Genomic DNA, 21795 nt, shown 5'->3' with positions numbered 1-21795 from the left:
TGGTGCCTGCCAATCAGCATGACCTGATAGCTCTTACTTCTGTCACTTGTCAGAAACAAGACGCAACCACGGCACTTCTGCAAACACTGGCTCCCACTGTGTTCATTCACCACAATGTCTCAAACACACCTTTGTACCAGCTGCGTAATTTGAGTTGAAGAAGTAAACCAGCAATTTGTTATGACAGGCCTTTCTGGTCTGTGTTTCCTGATCAGGAAGAGAGCATCAGTGTTGACACTACCAGTGTAAGTGGATTGCTTATAAGCCAATTACTTTTGTACAAAAGTTTATGGGTTTCTTGGTCTTGGATACTCTGGCAAGTGGTGTGTGTGATTAAGGCTCATTGTTTCCATTGACTTAAATCTAAAATCCCTCTTAATCAGTACCAAGCATGGATCCTCACAGCAGCTTAGGATTTCCTCGAAAACCTCCCATTCTGATAATTCACAGGCCAGTTGTAGCTGGTGTGATCAGATAAAGTCCATGTCAGCACTAAGCTGGAACAATAGCACCTTCAGTTCTCCAGGATTTTTATAGATACTGGCCACATACCAGCAAATAAGCCTATTCTCTGACTCCTGGAAGAGGGACTGGCCAAGGTAAGACTGTGATACTACCAGAACAGAAAGGAGGCTCGAAGTATAAAACTGCAAGCCAAGAGTAGGATCTTCAACCAGGCTCATCTCCTGCTGCCTAGGACCTGCCAGCCATACTACAGGAGGCAGCTGAACACTTCCAACCTAGCAGATACCCCAGGAGGTGGGGAGAGTTCTCTGCCATCTCCCCTTTTTGAGTCAGAATACTGACATGAGCCTGTACGCAGTGATGAGTTGTATTAAAAACAGCAAAAAAAAAGGGTCTATTGGTGAGATCACAAATCGATAGGAAGCTAAAAATTAGCTGTTTGGGTACATTCAGAGTCATGCATGTAGGTATCCCCAGCAAGTTGGTCCCTCACAGCATCCCCTTTGCAGGACACCTCTGGGAAGAGAGGAAGAGGAATCTGACAGTGGAGAAAGAAACCTGGGGATCTGCTTCCAGCTGAATGCTGAGACTCACCAGACCAACCTGACAAGGAGCTGGACTCGAGAACAGGTCTCTGTGTGCATATAGTGAGCAATTCCTCCTTTGATGTATTTGTGTCTGCCACAGACAAGACGCTCTAATTCTTGAATGTCTGCTGGAAACTCTATTTCTTTCCTACTCCTCCTCGTGTTTTTTTTCTTTTGTTTGGGTTGGCAGGATTGTAGGGCAATATAAACACTTGCTCTGGGGGGGAGTTGAGGCAGGGGGGTAAAAGAAGGAAAACCGATGACCAAATAACTTCAGAAGAATGGGAATTGCCTCCAGGGAGCTCCCCTTCACCCTGCTCTCTCATCAGCTGAGAGATATTCAACATCATCCTGCTCTGCTAGTTGCTGAATATTTTATACCATGGCTACAAATGCTCCATTTGTATTCAGTTTCTCTCTTTCGTCATATCTATTATAAACGAGTAGTGTCTGGGAACTCTCCCAGGGAAGATTTGCCTGGATGGCTATGGATATTTTACAGTCAAATTGTGAGAGTAAACCAGCTTTCAAGTTCTGTAGAGAGGGGGAAAGGTAATAAAAGGGTTATTAAAAAAATAAATAAATGTCGGGGTTTTATATGGCTTCCTTTCATAGTGACAGAGCTTCTGTTGGCTCCACAATGGAGCTGGAGCTTCTAGGAGAGGCTAAGAGATACCCTCTTACTGGCACTGTTCACCTACAGGACCCATCTGATATGCTATGGCTGGCTCAGCAGTGCTGGCACCTGGCTTGGCAGGACCAGGCTGACGCTAGGTAAGCCGGGGCTAAGAGCTGTGTCCGTGTGCAATGGGGACTGGAGGCAATATGGGAAGTGATAGGGACATGGACAAGGCTGGTAAATACTCATCTTTACCTTCATATCGTCACAGATATGATACGGGTAGGAGGCCAGGGTCTGTCTCGTCATTGGGCAGGAGGAGTCCTAGCAAGGAAGCCTTTATGTGAGGGGAACTCCCCTCTTGTTCAAGTGGGGACCAAAGAGTCAGGCAGTTTGCCACTTCCACACAGGACTCTCAGGGGACTACAGCCAGCACGGACATCAAGACTGCCCCAAAATATCAAAAAGAATCCAAAATAATTACAGAATATCATCACTTGCCCTGAAGGAAACTACAGAGCAGAGAGCAGATACGAGAGACTGAATTTCAAATTGCAGATGGATATATTGTGGGTTTCCTAGACCAATCCACATCTTCAAAGCCCAAGAGAAAAGAACTCCTCATTTCTTTTTCTCTCTTTCTCTGACTCTATCTATCTATACAGTCTAATTTTTAAATAATTTATTCACTCTCAGCTCAGCCGTAGCCACTCTGGAAAATCATCTCATGGTATTAAACAGCCTATTTACCTCACAAAAACTTAACAGCCCCTTTATGCAACAAGGGGGAAATGGGGAGTGGGTAGGTACAGTGGCATTGAGTATAAGGGAACAATCAATTATTATAAAAGGCACTTGGTGCTGGCAAATATAAAATTACACTCAGTGGCTTTCCTGGGTCTTTGGCTTGACCGTATCTTTTGCTCAGGGTAATTTGTGGGTGAAGGAAACGAGTAAAGAGTTAAAATACTGAAAGCAGAAAATCTGTAACGAATTGATTCCCCAGCACATCCAGTCCACACCACCTCTTGAGAAGCCACAGGAGTGCTGTCAAACAGCTGTCTTCCTATACAGAGCAAAAGCTAAGGGGCATTCACTTTCCCAGTGAAATGAACTTGGAAATAGGACACAGCTGCATTCTTAAAGGAGACAAAGAGGAGGTTGCTTTGTGCTCCTCCCTTCACATCTTCTTCCCCTGGCAGTTTCCCATCTTTCCCCTCTGATCTGTGCCACCTGTGATTGCAGTCACAAAAGATCTAAACCCTTTCAAAAATGCCAGGAGAAGACATGCAGGCATTAGGCAAGAAAGCCAACTGACTGCAATGGAAAATGGCTGAGAAGAAGGGTATTTGCCAGCCAGCATTAACAGCTGGACTCTATCAGCCAAGCAAGCCCAGCAAGCCTGGGAAAACCTGGTGTCAACCCACTGAGAAGAAGTCTCAGATTTTGCAGCTTAACCTCTCTGCTGTGCCACATGCGCACAGAGATGTGGTGGCTGGACTCAAGAGCATGTTTCCTTCCAATGACATCAATGGTGCTGAGGCAGAGAGCTGTTAATTAACCCCGTTTATTGAAGGGCGGACACATTTCTGCCTGGGCCCTGCTTTTTCAGTCAGGCTCCAGTCCAGCAGGTGATTAATAACCTAGCGTGCTGTGGAAAGAGTGCATCTATTATTCAAATTAATGAAATTATAATCAAGAGGTGACGAATTAGCAATTGCTCCTTGACTGGATATGGAAACTCATTAGTGTGCCGGGCGCTGCTGTGGCACTTGCTGTACCAGTATGAGTATGGCTGGAGAGGAGGAAGTCAGGCAGAGCTGAGAACCCCTTATCACAGCTCTGCCCTGGCACACAAATCTGGAACACTCCAGAGTAGCTGTGCCCACCACAGAGTCCCACAAAGTACCTCCATCTTCTCTTCAATGTCACACTACCTATAGCAAGGTGGCTGTGGTCACAACAAGCAGAAACATGAACACAGCCATGGTGTTTTTTCTTGTGGAGGGTAAGGAGCTCTGTTCTAGAGGAAACACGGCAAAGAGTGATGGCTGGCTTCAAGATACTATTCCAAGGACAGCCTCACAACATGCTGGGTACAGACAAAGGACAGCTCTCTGAGGATCATCTTGGTGCTCTGAGTACTGAGTGAGACTCTCAGCTACTCAGATTGCTGGCCACACTCATAGCTGATGCTGGAGGTCTTCCCCTATACCCTGCACTAGGCCAGGGGTACCCATTCCCAAACAGTACTCACCGATGTGCTTGCCATACATGTGGTAGTAGAAGGAGACACAGTAGTACTTGGCTGTGATGTTGTACAGTGGGCTGATCAGCCGGGCTTTGTCTCCTGTCACCCGGGGCCGAGAAGCCTCAATGAACATGTAATAACCTACACAAGGAGAGAAAAAGGTAGGGAAAGCCACTGCATCCTTCACCCTGCAAGTAATGGAATGCTGGTGGCTGGAAGTCTCCTCCTCCTGCATGAGACATGGCCTTGCTCTTCTCATCCCATTGGATCCCATCCAGAAACATGCGCAGAAAGAGGATTGCAAAAAGGATTTAGTATATCTGGCATAAGCAATGTTGTTTTGATCTAAAGAGAACAATCCCAAAGCAGTTTCTAACAGCCCAAGAAGGAACAGATTAACTATTTAACTGACACTGTTTTTAGTGCTAGGTCTGGCTGGCGTTCTCAACAATAATGGGAAAAGCCACCCCCTTAGCTGGACATTGCGTATTTCTTTCTTTTTTTTTTTTTTTTCTTTCTTTTCCTGAGTACAGAGTTGTGCACGCATATGAATTGATTTTCCTCATTAGAGAAAGGGGAAAGCAATATCCAGCTGAATCTGGTGTGGGTGCCCCATGCACAGCTAGGAAGAGCATTACACAACAACAGCCTCCTCCAGTCTGGCTGTGGCCCCCACTGGCACTCCCCCAGCTTCATCCCTCCTGCTACTGCTTGGTACAGAGGAGAACTGCCCCACAGAGGTCTTCTTTGAGGAAGCAGCTGGTTAAACCCAGCAGAGACATTTCCAGGTGTCAGAGACGTTCTCTTACTTGTTTATCCTTTTTTTGATTTTAAAACAAGCATCAAATGGGACAAGGGCATTAGGCAGCAGGCAATTAGCTGGTAACAAGAACTAATGCTCACACTATTCCCTTAAACAAAGTCGTGGGTGTTTTAATTGTGTGTTTAATGCCAATCAGTAACATGCAAATTAACTGCCTGCTCCCTACACCCTTCGAGGAGGAGAAGCATGTGTGCAGAAAGCAGATCAGTGCTCCACCATCTCCCACAGCCGCAGGACCCTGATGCCTTGTGGTTTGCATCTCGCCTCCAGAACTGAGCCAGAAGAAACCCAGAAGTGTGCCTACCCTCTGGCGTACCGCTGATGTCCGTGGGCGGCCCCGTGTTGACAGTGCGCTTGGGGTTCTGGGTCAGGGCGTTCTGCCGCGTCCAGTCAAAGTTGTCCATCTTGTCTTGCACAAAGCCACAGATCTTCTCATCCTCAAAGCGACAGGTGTTATCTGCAGGGAAGGACAAGGAGAGCCACTTTACAAACCTCCTCCTGGGGCTGCCTTGCTGCCTGAGGAAGGTATTCAGCACAGGTGGGCAGCCCCCTGCCTCAGGAGGAGGCTGAAAAGGTATATTGCCATGATGGCTATGATTAAAGAAGGGTTAATCCAGGATGCAATTATCTGACAAAATAGAATACAGTTAACAGGACTAAAGAGAGATTCTGCTGGGAGGTCTAAAGGAGCTGATGTAGAGGATGATAAAAAGAGTAAGAGGATGATGGAGGCAAGCAGGCCACGAGGGCCTTTAAACCGTAACAACCTGATGGTAAAATAATCTTCCCAGGAAAGAGAAGAAAGCGTCAGTAAGTGAACCCCACTTTGGTCTACGTGTTAAATTAAACTATGGCACACATGAAAAGAGGTCAACTCAGTACTATAAATGTGTCATTTTGCTAGAGCATATTCAATTTATACCAGCTCAGTGGTATATCTGCAATTGCAGTTTATGTGGGTCCTCCTAACAAAATACATTACACCGGCAAACGACTTTTATGTAGCATCAACTACACATGCAAAAGAGCTTGCTTATGCTACTGCCACAAGACAATCACAGCCTACAGCAATATAAGATGGGTGAAAAATCTTGTGCATAGACAAAGTCTAATATGGACCTGCAGAGAATGGAGCAAATCAAACTTGACCAGATTTAAGATGGTCTTTTGTTGAACCTGTGTGGTGAAAGCTGGTTCCTGAGCCACAGAACTGCTGATACAGTTGGAAAAGAAGAGAAAGAATGGGCAGAAAAGAAAGAGAAAACAAGTCCAAGATTGGCTATGAAAATTACTTTCTTTTTTCAAAAGATCCCTGGGATGAAATCAGAGCTGGAGAATGAGATGAGGGTGGGATCTCAGAGTTCTCGAGTGGTGCAGACACAGCAAGCAGATCTCACAGAATGGCTGGACACTACGCTGCAAGCCAAGAGTTGAGTTTGTGGAAAAGGGCAGCTGGCTTTTCTTTTAGCTCAGCAGGAAACTCTGCTTCTGTGAGCTGAGCACAGCCATAGGGAGCTCGACTGGGCTGGCCACTTAACTGCTGATTAACCCTGGCTAAGTGCTTTCCGTTCAATCCGCTCATTTCTAATTAGCATCTTAATCCAAATTAGCCACTGCTACACACAGCAGTGATGGGCACAGGGAGCTGGAGGAGGTGGCAGGAGCAGACAGGGCAGACACCTGTAGGGTCTGAGGCTGGGCAGTAACATTGGCTAGGGAGTCTACCAGCCTCAGCACAACAAGATGGTGGGGAAAAAGAGTGAGAAAAAAAGGCTTCTCAGGGTCCTTCTCTGCCCTCCTGGGTGACAGGAGTAGTTCACAGCTACACCAGGCACCTGCTGCCTCTTGGAACATGGAAGACATAAGCTTTCTCTTGCAATGGCATTATCCCACATGACAGTACCCACTTGACTGCCCTTTAGCAATCAAAGCAACCAACCAAAACAGGAAGGGCTTGCATCTCTGATCCTATTGTGCTTGTGGATCTTTGGAGGAGAAAGCTAATATTTTTCCCCAGCGCAAAATTCTCTTAACTGGGAATATCAGACAGAAAACAAAGTTGAAAACAGTAGCACAGAGGCCTGCCAGGCAACTGACTGAATGGGAGCAAATCCATGAAGGAAAAGGCACAGAAACCAAAGAAGAAGGAGGATGAGAAGATAGCCCAAGCTCAGGTGGAGACCAGAGAGAAGGTCAATGAAGGGATAGAGGAAAACAGGGAGCTGTGCTAGACAAGAGGACAGTATTCCTGACTTACAGCTCAGGTCCAGCCCTGGTGGCTGACGGACTGCTGCATGAGAAGTCCCCTTCACCCTTGGGAAGAGGACCTGAAAGCTTTAAGGTGGTAGGAAGGGGATGCTCTTACTGCTAGAGCACAAGGCATGGGGTGCCACAGACTCCCAGCTCTTTGCATGCCAGAAATAGGCCATGCCTCTGCCCTCACCTCTCACTCAGGTGCAGCCACTTACAGAAGACAGAGCTCCTAGAAGAGAGCACAAAATGGAGGAGGCTCTGGGCACGGCATGGCAGGACCAGGCGTACATCTAATACCACTTGCCATATGGGAGTTTATCTACAGCACACTGCTTCTGCCTAGCTTGTGAACTCAAGGCACTATGCGGCAACTAATGAACAAGGCTTTATAATATCTCCACGAAGCATCAGCACTTCTCTTTATACATCTGCATTACACATGGTGAAACAGATGCACTCAAATACAGTCGGACACATCTAAGGCCACAGCAGGCAGCGTCAAAGCTGGAAGTAGAACTCTTGCGTTCTGACTGCTGGTTGCTTGGTTTAAAGCAAACCACAGGAAGGCAGAAGCCCTGCTGTTCCTCTGAACAGGAAGTGGAGATGCCCACGATAACTTAGGTATATTCAGAGCGCTGGGACACAGCCAGCATGTCACCTCTGGGTGATTATCATCAGGCTGACTGAGAAAAACTGGCTGATCCAGCCACAAAGCAAACCTTTAAGTGACCCGCTGCATCTCAGAAGCCACAGCAGCGATCTGACTGCTGACCTCGGCTGTGTGAAGCAAACCTTCTTTCAGACTCACACCATCTGCCAGGGATCCTGGCTCAGCACTGTGGTGCAAAGGAACCTTCCTGATTAAAAATTAAGCGGTGGCTTTAAATATTGAACACAGAAGTTGTTCTCTGGATTGTTAGAGGCGAGGTGGAAGTAGCAGGGGAGCTGGTTCCTCAAAGGCTGGAGTTAGTGCTGCCTTCACCAAACAGATTTCCTTGGCAGGCTTTGCAGTGGCAGCAGCTCAAAGTGCAGAGATGTTTGCTCCTGGTTATAGACACCTCCCCGCACTCCCAGAGGTGAGACCCTCAGCCGTGCCTATTAGCATTTCTTGTTGCTTCACCTCCTTGAGAAACATAATGGAGGTTTTCATTTCAAGTCCTTGGGGGTAAGCCATCCCTGGCCCTGAAATTCTAGCTGCCAAATGAATGCATACAAAAAATAATAAGATGATCCTAGCTGCAGACTACGGGTGAATAGCAGATGGAAGCACATTCAAATAAAATTGCCTTCGTCATTTAGCTGTGCTGTGACAGCTGAAACTGGCTTGGAGCACCAGGGACCATGATCTGAGCCTCAGCTCTGGTACAGACCAGTGGCATGACCCACAGCCCATCACTAGAGATATCTTTCCCTGCCTAGAAGATGAAAATACAAACTGGATTGCGACCTCAAAGTACTATGGGATTTAAGAAACACGTTACAAAATTTTCCGTATGTTTCTAAAGCGTTTCTAACCAGTAAAGAAAGAAAGCTTTGCAATGCAATAACTGGTTGGGTCATATTGGAGCACCATCTGCTCTAATATCCCTATCTACGACACTGGAATAATATGGCCCAATCACATTTTCCATCATGTCATGAGGAATTAGTGGCAGTCACCTGCTTTAAGATCTGCATCACACACATGCCTGAGGGATGGGCAAAGATTTGAGGAATCCAGGTCTAAACACAGGGATCACATCCTGTTCCCATACATTCATGCTGGGTCAGCAAGTTCAGACCCCTCCGTGCTATGAGTTGTTCAGAGAGACAGGAAACACGCACTGGATGGTGAGCGATGGGCCAGGTTAATCCACAGCAACTAGCAGCTGGAACTGATCATCACCCACTGTACATGTCCACGATCTGAAAACATTTCAGCTCCATCACAGCCAAATTGCAGATACATAAGGAATAATGTTCCTGTTCTGGACAGGCAAGACATATTGCACGAGTGAGAAAAAAATAGCATTCTCATATGTTTTTTTTAACTCCCTTATCACTGAGGCTGCAAGGCTACATCTGCTAGAACCAGGGAAACTAAACCATAAGATGGAAAAGTTTTGGGAGCAACACTGCAGAGTTTAGGTTGGAAAGTGAAGGTCATATCCAAATGAAATTGCAGAGTAAAAGTATGAAGGACAGAACAGATTCCCCTGGAGTTTAATCATGACATTAAAATCAGTTGTCCTGGGAGATATTTAACATATTACCTTAGAATCAATATTACTCAAAGAGAGCCTCTTAAGATAAATTCTAGTTTCTACAGTAAGATAAACTGATTTTTAAGAGTCAGTCTTACTGCTTATTGCTAAATAAGTGAAATATTCAATATCTTTTGTTCACTCCCTGTGCTTTCAGTTTCCTTTCACCTTATAATCTCGGCACCTGGCTCAGTAACCATAGCACACGCATGCCTGCCCCAATGTCATTAACATCTTATTAGGCTGGGAGAGAAAATGCATGAAGAAATAATTGTATTAAGTGACTCTCAGAGTTTGTAAATTAATCACCATTGTGCATGCCCTTGGATCAGGCTGCCAGAGGCATTAATCATCCAATCTTTGCCTTTCACTTGAGAGCTCTCAATGTTTGCTCCCAGAATTTGGCTAGGCAGCCTAGCATGAGGATACCTTTGCAATCACAACACTTTTTCCTAGAGGTGGTGGTAGCAAAGGAAGTGGGGGTAAAAAGAGGTAGGAATAAAGATTTCCACAATGCTGAGCTGAGAGGCTCAGAAGCAAGTTGTGGCCTGCAGACAGAGCTATGAGGCTTTGGGCTTATGTTTGCAAAGGGCTTGTATTTGCAATGGCAGCAGATCTGAAAGGACAAGAGATCTCTGAAAGCAAGAGTGGTGGCTGAAGTTATAAGGCAGCCAATCTCAAGGCGTGAACTCAGAGGCAGGACCCTGATGGCTGGCTCAGTGGTTTCAATTTTCAGCACAGTCTGGATGAATCATAACAAGGAGAACTCAAGTGCTGGGTTTACTGCATGAAAATACAAGCATGGCTGAGTTCTCTGATATAAACAAATTTCATTCTGGTCTCAGTCAAGCTGCCAAAGGAATCCCAGGTGAGCAGTCTGAAGACTCAGCTTACAAAGACCCTGAGGAGACTGACACAATTAAGACTGAAGTTGCCCTGTCATTACCAGAGATACATACGGTGTAAAAGCAAGTGGCAAAAAGCCAGAGTCTAACACTTTCTTCTGTGAGCCAGAACGCTCACCTCCTCCAGCTAGGGAGGGACACATCAAACAGTGGGTCCCTGGTAATATGTTCATTATTTCCCAGTGGAAATCAGCCCAATGGACCAGTGAGTCCTCTTTGGAGAACATTTAAAGATCAAAACGTGGGGAAGAGGAAAGAAAGAGGAATCAGGAGTTGTAGCTACAAAATCCCACTGCCTCTCTGAGAAACTCCAGTTACCAGGTAGAACGTGATGAACCTAATCATCCTCAGAGTGTGAATCTGCACAAACGAATGCTTGATGGCTGCCTTAAAAAGATAACCCTGTGCTCCAGCTCCTGCTTGTTGCCCAGTCCTGGCTTCTCCTTCCCACTGGTATCCTGCAGCGAAGCAGTGACACTTGCCTGCCTACATGCAGAGTGTTACCTAAGAAGACTGAACGGTGTTTTGGCTTCTTTGATTTTTACTTAGCAGTTGAAAACAGGAAAAAAGAAACATCTACATGGAGCCAGCTTGCTCTCTGTGGACCACCAGCAAGCAGTTTGCCCATCTCTGCCCAAAGAGCTTTGCCTGGGCTTATATCCAACAACTGAAGCAAAGGGACTTTGTTTCATACCTCAGAGATTAGTGTGTTAGAAATCCTCTTTTATGCTCAATGGACATTATCATGTTCTTAATTAAGAACATCATTCCAGGATTCTGTGTATTGTGATCTCAAAATCAAGAGGAATTCTGGGTGCTCAGAAAAGATAGGCCTGCATCTAGATGTTAGGGTGCATTAGCAGGAATGATTGGAAGATAAATGAGAAAACAAATAGCGATGACATCAGAGGGGAAGAAAGAGCTGTAATCATGGAATTTGCAAGAGGAACCAGGTCCGAGTTAGAGAGTGCTACACACCAGCCTGCAGAGGTATCAGTAAGAGTATGGGGGAATATACATTCCTTAAACAGAGATATTTTGGAGAACATTTGATAATCTGCTTAGTGGATGGAAATTGCTAAATAGTAGAGGGAAGGTGGGCTCAGTGTCACAACCTACTCAGTCACAGATATATCCAGCGTAAGTGGGAGGCACATCTCTGGCATATATCTCCCGGTGACAGCTCGAGGTACAAAAAATGGCATTACTTAATGAAATCACTATGAGTCTACGCAATTTCAAGCTCTTTGGGGGAAAATATTTTGTTAAGTTAGTGCTGTTTTCCAGTTTGCCTGATCTCTTGGAACACTCGACTAACAAGCATTACAATCAAAACATAAATACAAAGGTCTTGTTGCTTACCTGTTGGGCTGGGATAGTTGATTGCTGGAAAAGGAAATAGAAAAACAACACATCAGAACAGCAAGTGCACTGCCAAATCACAAATCATAATCAAAGTCTGAAAATAAAACAAGCACATCAAGAAAGGTCAGAGTTGTACAAATCTCCTAGCAGCATCCCTGCAAAACAGCACTGCTCAGTGTTTGCCTCGCTGATAGAACAAGCTGCTGACTCACTGATGCAAACAGCAACAGATCTTAATAATGGGTGATCCTAGAACTGCTCAGGGAATCCCTTTGAGCCTCCTGAGCAGTTTCTTCCTGCAAGCACTCATTGGGAGATAAAGTTTGGTATTGAAGAGGAGCATCAGTGTCACCTTCCAGTTCAAGAAAGTTGTGTGAGATCATGCAAACACAGGAGGAAGGAGCTCTGTACTTCATACTAAAATACAGGGTCCAGACTCCTGAGGGGAGCGAGAATAAGGCTGTGAGAATGGATGAGCTGGCAGCTGTTTGGATGCTGGGTAAAGAAGCATGGTCAATGTCTGTCAATAGGATGACCTGGGATTCAGGGTATTGGGTAGAGCTACAGGTTTATTATGGCTTGTTGGGAAAGGAACTCCGCATTCAGTTCTGAAAAGAATGAAATCCTTTGAAATCCTCTTGCTTTTATGGGCATGTGGCTAATATGCAGAATTCACTGGCTGTTCTCTAAAATATGTCACAGAGCCACAGCAGACTGCAGCATGGCCTGGCTGGGGATTGGGGTTTTGGTCTCCCACAGAGGGAAGAGTGTGTGTTGGAGCTGCTGAGTAAAGAATGCGTTGAGACTGACCCGGGTAGGTCTCTATCTAATGCTCTGCATTGATGGCAGCAGACAAAAAATAGCCAAATGGGACAGTACCATGCCATCAAAACTCTATGCAGCTGAGAGATATACCCAAGGTTTGCAGGAGACCATGTCTACACATGCCCATGTCCATTGGCCTGACCCATAGCTGGCAGCTTGGACTTGCTCTCATAGCCAGGACAGAGGAAGAGACACCTACGTTCCATGTACCGGATGATGCGAGCAGCCATATCGCCAGCCCCAAAGCTGGTGATAGGTGTCAAGCGAACTTCATAGCTCTGAGGCACCTTCAGGTTGGGTAGGATGTGCTCCAGCAGCAGGCCCTTCTCCATTTTCTGTACTGGAATGAAGGTTTGGATAGCGTTTCGCTGAGCCAACTGCATGAAAAGAGAACTCAGTGTCATGAAAATCCTGGAAATAGAAACCAGAGAGATCCTATTCACAATCACCTTGCTTTTTTCCCTTCCTATGTAGGCAAATACGCCTGCTTTGTCAGTGAGATCATCATGCAGAACTGGCTAAAAATTCCTTTCCCTGGCATAGAACAGCAATCAGGAGCCTGAGCTTTCACTGATGGAAAGCTTTCGGGTCTTCCTGATTAGGGGGATGACTTGTAATATGGATGTGGAGCACTTCCATGTCAAGACCAATGGCTCCAAGATGGGATAAATAAACCTGATTCGCCTGCATCAATGCGCTGAGGTCCTGTGCTCATTGTAGCACTGCATTTTGCCAAGATCCCCTTGAATTCACAATCACTTCTGCAAAACTCATTCATTTGCTGTCTATATCCTGTGGCATTTCATTTGGTGCATTTCTGGAGCCTACCTACCTGCAATGCGTTCTCAGCATCCTTCTGTGGAATCTGTCCTTCAACCCTAGACACACTGTTTCAGACCAAGGCAAGGTGTCTTGCTTAGGTCAATGATCCTTTACCATCACCCACAGGCTCCCCCTTTCTCTAAAGCCCACTGTGGATGTGAACCATACCAGCTGAACAGAGTTTCATACACTAAGGCAACAGGGAAGCTTCAAGAAAATGATTGGAAAAAATATCGTTGTCAAAATCACCAACACTAAAAATGATGAATTATGTGTCAGAGAAGCTTCCCTGCCACAGTCATGCTTGCTTGGCAGGGGAAGGACAAGAACAAGGATTACACCGTAAAGATACAATCTTTGTTGCTGTGCAGTGTCTGGATCCCCGTGGCAAGGTTTGGTCCTGATATGTTACTGGGGATGCTGGTCCTGCCAATAAGACCTTTGGCAGAGCTTTCTGTGGCCCCACATTCACTGTCCCAGACACTAACCTCCCCTTGATACGGTCTCTAGGCTGACAAGTTGCACTGCAAAGAAAATTTTCCTGAGAGCTGGGTTCAGTGATCATCATGAATTCTGCAGTAACAGGACTGAAACAGGGATTCAGGGAGGAAAGTTTTCAGCAAATCCATCAGTTCTAGAGATTGTGGGGCAAGAGCACAGAGTGATGGTATGGCAGGAGCATGGGCCAGCAGCAGGGCAGGGCAAAGGAGGGATGTGATAGAGCACCTGAACAAAGCAAGCACATGCAATGCCTCTGATTCCCTCCTACCTTAGCATATATGACTCCTGGTTCCAGCTGAGAAGCAATGGCTGCCACTGAAGAGCTCTTGGTGCCAGAGCCTCACTCTTTTCCAGCACTGCCAGCACCCATCTCCTCAGCTGAGCTGATCTACCCACAGGTTGTACGGAGCTCCCATGCAAATGGCAGGGCTGGGCCAGACCCCTCCATGGTACTGTGCAGAGCCATTACTGCATGTTGTTTTCACAGCCAGAAACAAGCTTTGTACCTGCCTTAAACAGGTCAGGTTGCAACTTGCTTGAGGATCTGGCTCTCTCCTCCTCCCCAGGTAAGAGGGGTCAGAGGACTGGGAAGGCCCCAGTGCATTCTCCTATTCTTGTGCCTCCCAGGGAGCAGCATACTGATGCTGCTCCCTGGACAGAACCAGGGCAGTACCTCTGGGAATCAAGCATGAACATGGCACTGGGATGCTGTCAGGTTCTGTTCACATAAATAGCACTCCGTTTGCATGCATGCAAGCTGGGTGCAGGTCCAACTGGCATGGCTGCTGCTCAGCCCTTCCATCTGCCAGCCTGCAGCACCACTGCTCTGCCAAGAGTGGAACCAGATTCTGGTGGCACTGATCTCACCTGGGATCATTAGCACCAGACCGTCATTTACTGGGAAGGAGAGGAGGAGGCACAAGCCATAGGCCGGGGGCTGGGGGTGGCATGGCTCCCAGCATGGGGCTTTTTGGGAAGTAGAGCTTGACAAGGGGGCTGGTGGCAGCTCCTCCTTACAGGCTGCCACAGAGCCTGAGCGATGGGAAGGCAGCCAGCAAATAGGAGGGGGTCAGGAGCCATTTCCCTTGTCTAGACATAACCTTTAGAAGAGAAACAAAATGGAGAATCGAAGAGAAACCTGAGGATGAGGTCCAGACAGTGCAAATTCCACCTCAGCTGGGAGCTGTGTGGAATTTGGGTATCTGAGGCCTCTGGGAACAATGTGAAATTAGGTACTCTTCAACATGATCTATGCCAGGACAAGAAATCAGCTTTCAGTCTGGGCTGCAAAACTTCTGATGTGCCAGTCATGTCTACCCACAGGGGCACGTGGGTTTAATCAATACTTGGATATATAATATGGATATAAATATGGATATAAATAAATACTTGGATGCCACCTCGGTTTGTCTATAAATCAGAAAAGAATAACAGCACCCATGTCCTCACGGATCACAACTGCCCTGCTTCTAGGTGACACTTGTATCACTAAGCAATGTGATAGGCACGGTGGGTACCCCAGACATACTTCTTGCAGCATAGGTGGAAAGCTTTTTGAAGGTTCAGGGAGAACAGGCTCAAGTTCAGCACAGTTTAGAAGGTGTGACATCAGTGCAAGGAAGAACAAGGCCTGGCTCCAGCCAGCTGCTTACCCTGTGAGTGCACAGCTGCTGTGTGCTTGCAGTGATGAACACAGGTCCAGCAGACAGTGAAATTAGAGCCAAGGTCTGGCTCCGCCTACCCAAGCATCCTTTGCCTTCCTGGCTGCCAGCAGCAGCTCTGTACACAGCTGCACACATCAGTCCAGCAGGAACTCATTTTTAATCCTTTGCTCCAGTCTCCTGCTGCTGCCTTTATGCTGTTCTCCCATGCTACCCCAGTACCTCCTTCCTTCTACCTCCTCTTCAGACTTCTCCTTCCCTGATCTGATCATGCTAGCATGGTCCTCCAGCATAATACTGTTGCGGTGCAGTTCCTAAAGCAGAGGCAGGTACAGAGGACAATGAAACACTGGCCACCTTATTTGAGATGCTGAAACCTCTGTGGAGGATCTCAGGCGCTGAGCTCATTTATCACCAGGCTCAGGATGCTGCCGGTGGGGCCAGAACAAGAGCACAGAGCAACGCGCAGTCTCATTTCTGCTTTCACCTCCTTCCACTTCAAACAATGAGAGGGAGGGAATGGGAATAGAAAAAAATACAAACAAACTCACGCTATTTCTAGCAGATGGCTGTGGATATCACACAGGATGCAGAGGTGGGAATGCTCTTGCAGAATGGTTTTTCTAGAAACACCTTCCAAAGGACGAAAACACCCCAGGTGAGATGTATATATCCACACACACAGCAGGCAAGCTGTCCCTTTTCTCTGTCACTTGTAAGCAGTATTAGCAACCAGTAGACAGAAAGTACAGATGCTTACATGTGTACTTAGCCACGAAGTCTCCCAAGGAGCAGCAACGCAAACTGAGTCTGCCCTTTCACACTCCTCACCATCACACCCTGATGGCAGCTCTTGTCCACCCAGTCCCACACGTTATCATGTTAAACTGGTTTGTGGTCCACACAGACTGCTTGTGCCAGTGTGACCAGCCTTAGCTGGCTTGTGACCCAGAAAGACACAGACTCAGAGAGAAGAGCCATACTGCCTCTCACCACATTTTGCTCCCAGCTGGGATGCTGTAAGGTGGAATGATACAAAGATGATAACAGATATTCAGAAAGTTAATTATAAGGAAAGACTCACCAATATGGACGCCTTCACTGAGAAATGCTGAGGCAATCTCCACCAGGGAGCAATCTCCAAGATATGTTGCCTTAGTGGTGGTCAGCCCTTAAATGAGGTCTGGAGGAGGTGGAGTCAAGCTCCACCCCTTCTGGGAGCACAGCTCAATTACTCTCACCTGTGCTCCCACAGCTGACCCAACACTTGTCTCAGCTGATTAATCAGAGGTTCAGGCTGTGATTACCAACTTCCCATACAGATGCTTTCTCTGTAAAAGGGATCATTGTGTGACACCACCACATCTAAGCTTTTTGTTTATCATAAGAAATAAAGGATGCTGTTTGCAGACTGAATTATGTTGAAAGCAAGAATGTATCAACTATCAGATAGAATGAAGCCAAAGCCTATTAACAAACACATCTATCAAAAGTTACTGTTGCAGTGCTGCACAGCAAACCTGCACCAAGGATTCAGAGGACCATGATAACCAGTGTGTGCTGGGACTCAGCATGATCTGAGCAGCCACTCACATGCCCTCACAACCAGCTGCACACTGCACAGTTACATGCTTAAGGGAGAAAGTGAAATCAGAATGAAAACCTGTTCCAGCACTGAGCCTCGGGAATCACTGCAAACACCAGCTAGAAAAACATGTAGTAAAGACTGCACAGATTCCCCAGCAAGCTGATCAGTGCAAAGGAACTGCTCGGTGGGCATCCTGCTTCCCAGCATTGCTATTCACTCCTGCTGTTCTCTCCCCTTATTTGTCCCACTTCTTCACTGACAACTCTGCTCAGTGCCAAGCATTAGCTCTGCTCTGCAGCATCTTCCCTAAAAATTCCTTCTACATGCACTTGCTCGCTCTCCCTTTTTTACTCCGCCTCACTCCAATTGCAGCCAAGTCACCCAGTTTATCTTCTGGCATAGACACGTCCCAGTTTAGCACGGTCCAGTGGTCAGGTGAAGGTGACAGCCACAGAAGGGCAGTTTTCCTCTGACAGGTAATACTACTCAGGATGTGAAAGAACTTTCCATTTTTATCAATTCAGACTGTTTGCCGGGAGTCTTGAGCACAATATATAGCACTGTCCTAGGGGGCTGCAGGCATCATCTCATGTTGAATTTCCCTTGTGGCTGACGCTGCCACAAATGAAACCAATCTAAACACAGCTAAGACAGAGATACCCCCTTCCAAAGGGACTGTTGCTTGATGGGACCAGGAGCTCAACAGGAATCACACCATTGCCCTCAACATGAAGAGACTGTCAGCACCTGCTGCCTTAAACTGGTGATAGCCAGGAAAGACGTACCCAAACACCCCCTCCTTGGGACTGGAAGGTGCTGAGCTTCATTATGGCACTGGTGGCAAATTCTTGAATGAATGTGAGGCTCTGCAGTGCAAACCACCTTGCCATCACAGCAGGCACCAAACACAGTTGTCCTCCCAACAGGGTTTACACTCCAATTTCTCCTGGTGCCAGGATTGAGATGGTCATGCTACTTGTGGCTTTGCTAAGGTTTCTCAGGCAATTAATCCTCCACTGGCAGCTGCTGGAGAATGAACCCAGAAGATGACTGAAAATAAGACAATAGTGAATTCTTTGGGAAAAGAGAAATTAATAAATGCTCAGAAAGGGAGGCAAGAAGAAGGTGGGGATATGGAATTTTAAGAACCTCTCTTAAGCATATGAATCTGCAGTACTTTTCAGTAACCCTTCTGTCCTGCTTCTCCCCATCTTCTTTCCTGTACACAGCAGTGGACTGAGATTCTGGTCCTTGATGTCACCTTGGGTCCACAGGACAGAGCAGAGGAAGAAGGGATTTTCTTTGATGTTGCACTTGGACACCACAGATTAGATTCTTGCTCTCTGCATTTTGGGATAGGCGTAAAACCCCTCTGCACACTGGTAACAACCTGTTATCTACCAGGATTTTAGAACAGGGACAGCACAACTGCCTCTAGGAACAAAGCAGGGGAGGCACAGCTTTGCCTCACAGATCCCAGTCCCTTGACTCTGCAGGGGCTATTTCTGTTCATTTGTTTTATGAATGTACCATATCCCATCTTAAAAGTCATTCCTATTTTGCCTGCTTCTCCTCCCAGAGAGCTGTTCTGGAACCTAACCACCCTAATGTTCTCATTTCCAGCCTGAATTTATTCACAAGCAGCTTGCACCCACTTGATCTCATGCCAGTATTATCCTTTAACTTTTCCCTCCCTGCTGCTTGACCCCCCATTGTTTTTATAGACAGCAATCACATCCCCTTCAGCCTTTGCTTTGCTAGGCTAAGCAAGCTGAGCACTCTGTGCCTCCTCTTGTAACACACTCTCACTTTCCGTAGTTATTTCATAATCTGTTCCTGCATGATCTCACTTGCTGGAGATGGCATACGTATCTCCTCCTTCCCTGGCAGCACCTCAGGCTTCACCTAAAAGTACATTTGCCCTTTCTCACACCTACCTCTTACCAGCAGCTCACTGTCATTTCCCTCTTATGAGCTCCTAGCTTGCAGCAGATTCCTCTGTCAGCACTCTCCACACTCACGACCTTTCATTTGTACTGCTGCATTTCAGCCTGCTTGACCCACTGAAGTCATTTTCAGCCCTCAGGATCTTCTTTATTATATCCCAGTCTTTCACTGTCATGGCATTGCCTTTTCAATTCAGCAGCACGCTCATAGAATCATTAAGGTTGGAAAAGACCTCTAAGGTCACCTTGTCCAACCACCAGCCCACCCCCACCGTGCCCACTGACCATGTCTCTCAGTGCCACATCCACACAGCTCTTGAACACCTCCAGGGATGGTGAATGCACCACCTCCCTGTGCAGCCTGTGCCAACACCTCACCACACCTTCCAAAAAGAACCCTTCTGAGAGGGGATTCTGATCTGACCACGAGGTAACAGCCTTGGTGAAGGTGTCTTCCCACTCTGCAGTGTAGCTGCTATCTGCAAGAGCTTAAGTTTTGGGTTGCGGAGCAATTTGTTTTAGATATGAAGACAGGCAGTAGTTGGGACATTTCTCTATAATTTCTCATCAAACTTCCTGTGCCCGCTAGATTGGATTGCAACATGTTCCTGGGTTTATACTTTAACACCACCTTGAATGGAAATGATGGCAAACCTTAATGACATCAATTAAAGCACTGGGTGGATTCATTTCCTTTTCCTTGTTTGATGACCATTGCTTATTAGGGGTTCTCAGAGCAAATAATCACATTGGAAACATAAAATTGTCATCTGCTAGACAAGCAGATCAGCAAACTGAAATTCATGCCTGTGTTGTTCATCAATCAAGCACTCTTGTTCAGATCCTGAGGTTAAGCAAGCATGAGCAGTCAAAGCAAATCCATTATTCAGTCTAAACGAAGACTCCTGGAAGGTTTTCCTCCTAAATTGTCCATAGCGGGAGGCTCCCTTTTCAGGATGAGACATCCCCCTCTCTAAAGAGAGAAACAACTGTGACCTTCAGTAGCTACAGAGGACAGCTGGAGCCAGGAGAGCGCCTCTCTCTCTCGCACACATGCAATCAGCTGCCCATCCTCATTAGGTACCAAGAGCAGCAGTTTACAGCTTCCTAGAGAAGCCAAATTGGTGCTGTTATGAATTACTGTAAGTGCTTGTACCACACTCTTCAATAATGTCTTTCATTAGAGGCTGATCAGAAAGCAATATGTATTTTATTAGCATATGTTCCCTGATCTAAGAACAGATCTAATCTTCACTCTGTCAGGAAGACAGTCAAGCAAAAGCCTTAACTGAGGCACGGCATGACTGGCAAGTTTATGAGCCACGGCTTAGTGGGGCACTGCAATGCTGCATGTCCTGAGGAGGAAGCGCCCAGGAGTGGAAAAGGAAAGGAGTAAAACAGAACCTGAATTTAGTGATGGGTGGGAAGGAAGGCAGAGCCATGTACTTCCCAGTCTCTGTGAGGAGTCTGTGTTGGTGTCACTGTGGCTCAGACTGAGTTAAATAGGTTACACACATGTCTAGCTATGCTTATGTCTCTCATGCTGTCTCACAGTCATACATTCAGTCCTGAAGGCACATGGATCCTTCTGTTTAGAATGGGAGCTCTACACTGCTGCTGCAAGATCCTACCTGTACACCTTTGTGCATTGCAGGGCCTGGAATCACCTCTTTGTTTGCATGATGGGCATAAAATCAGTAAAGGACAATATTCCTCATATTGCTTCCTCCTTCCTATGATTTGAACCCCACATATGAAAACTGGCACTACTCAGAACCTTTCTGGATCTAACTTTATACCCTTCCTAACCTCAGTGAATGCAGATGCCTCTTCCCATCTCCTTGCACCAGATCCAACCTTCAGCAAAACCAAAATGTGTGTCATTGCACCATCCTGCACCAACTGTGGCTCAGGAAGAAAACTCAGTCCAGCTCTGCACAGCCCAAATTTTCCAGCTACAGTTTGGTTGAGCTCTGAATCATTTTGTCTATAATATGGTTGAAAACTAGTAAATGAGGCTGTGCCACCAACAGAAATTATCACCTCTTAGGCCCCTTTCCTCAGGCTCATTTTAGACTCTGGCAGAGTAAGCAGATTGGGCATCTTTACCCTTAAAAACAACAATTGATAAAGGATGGAACTATTCATTACTGGAATTCCTTAGTTTGTGAGGGACTCTGGACTTCCCAGTCTGGTACATGTAGTGAAGGTATACAAGCAAGTATCACCCACGAGTCTAAAGGCCACCTCTGAATCTACTGCGCCTGCATTTCTGCTTCTAATAAAGAAGGGACAGACAGCACAGCACGTACAGGGAGAGCTGTAAAATCCTTCCTGTTTCTCCATGCTGCCTGTGCTGGCAGGAAGACTGCGTAAGCTTCGTTCCTTTATGAAACAGTCAAAACATCTTCCTAGAGCCTACTCCTGTCCATTCATCACCAGCTACAGAAGAGACTATGTCTGCCTTCTAAATCCTTCCTCCTTCATACACCTTCAACATGTTCTAGAAAGCAAGAGCAAGGGAAACAAAACCAAAAAAGGAAACACAAACAAAAGAATGAAAAGGAGGAAAATAGAGAGGGGGGAATAGAAAGGGAAGAAGATTAACAAAGAAAAGACTCACTCTAAAAGCAGGAGCAGGAACTTGGATCTGAGTACTGCAAACAACAGATGAGCAGAGTAAAAGGCAGGAAGCTACATCACAGCCTATCGATACAGAGTCTCAGAAAGACTCAGTAACTGACATGTACCCCTTGAAGCCACCGGAGGAGTGTGGATAAGAGATGCACATAAAGAACTCACTTTTATCTTTGAGACCTGGCAAGCATTTTTCATCCTGTGCTCAGCTTTGTAAAACACAAGCCAACAGCCTGCTGGATACGAACAAGCACAAGGGTGTGAAAACAACATCTCAAGCCTGCAGGGCTGATATGAGGGGTAT

The 21795-nt window shown here is 46.4% G+C and overlaps 1 protein-coding gene across 4 annotated transcripts in view; it reads right to left on the bottom strand.

The window, feature by feature from the left end:
• Positions 1-21795, bottom strand: part of MDGA1 (MAM domain containing glycosylphosphatidylinositol anchor 1) — a 202609-nt gene that overhangs the window by 15964 nt on the left and 164850 nt on the right. For 3 of the 4 annotated variants that reach the window (XM_085541223.1, XM_015857815.3, XM_085541224.1), the window contains 4 exons: positions 12536-12713; positions 11509-11532; positions 5050-5202; positions 3929-4063 (listed from right to left, as the gene is read on the bottom strand). In XM_085541223.1, the coding sequence (XP_085397349.1) occupies positions 3929-4063; positions 5050-5202; positions 11509-11532; positions 12536-12713 (490 nt within the window). The remainder of the gene's footprint in view (positions 1-3928; positions 4064-5049; positions 5203-11508; positions 11533-12535; positions 12714-21795) is intronic. The other variant, XM_015857816.3, reaches the window with a different exon arrangement.

This window comes from Coturnix japonica, chromosome 3, assembly GCF_054131305.1.
Source record: "Coturnix japonica strain WE chromosome 3, WE-NBRP24, whole genome shotgun sequence".
NCBI classification, from domain to species: Eukaryota; Metazoa; Chordata; class Aves; order Galliformes; family Phasianidae; genus Coturnix; species Coturnix japonica.
The sequence above is the reverse complement of the archived record's forward strand: the minus strand, read 5'-3'. Positions and strand labels throughout refer to the sequence as shown.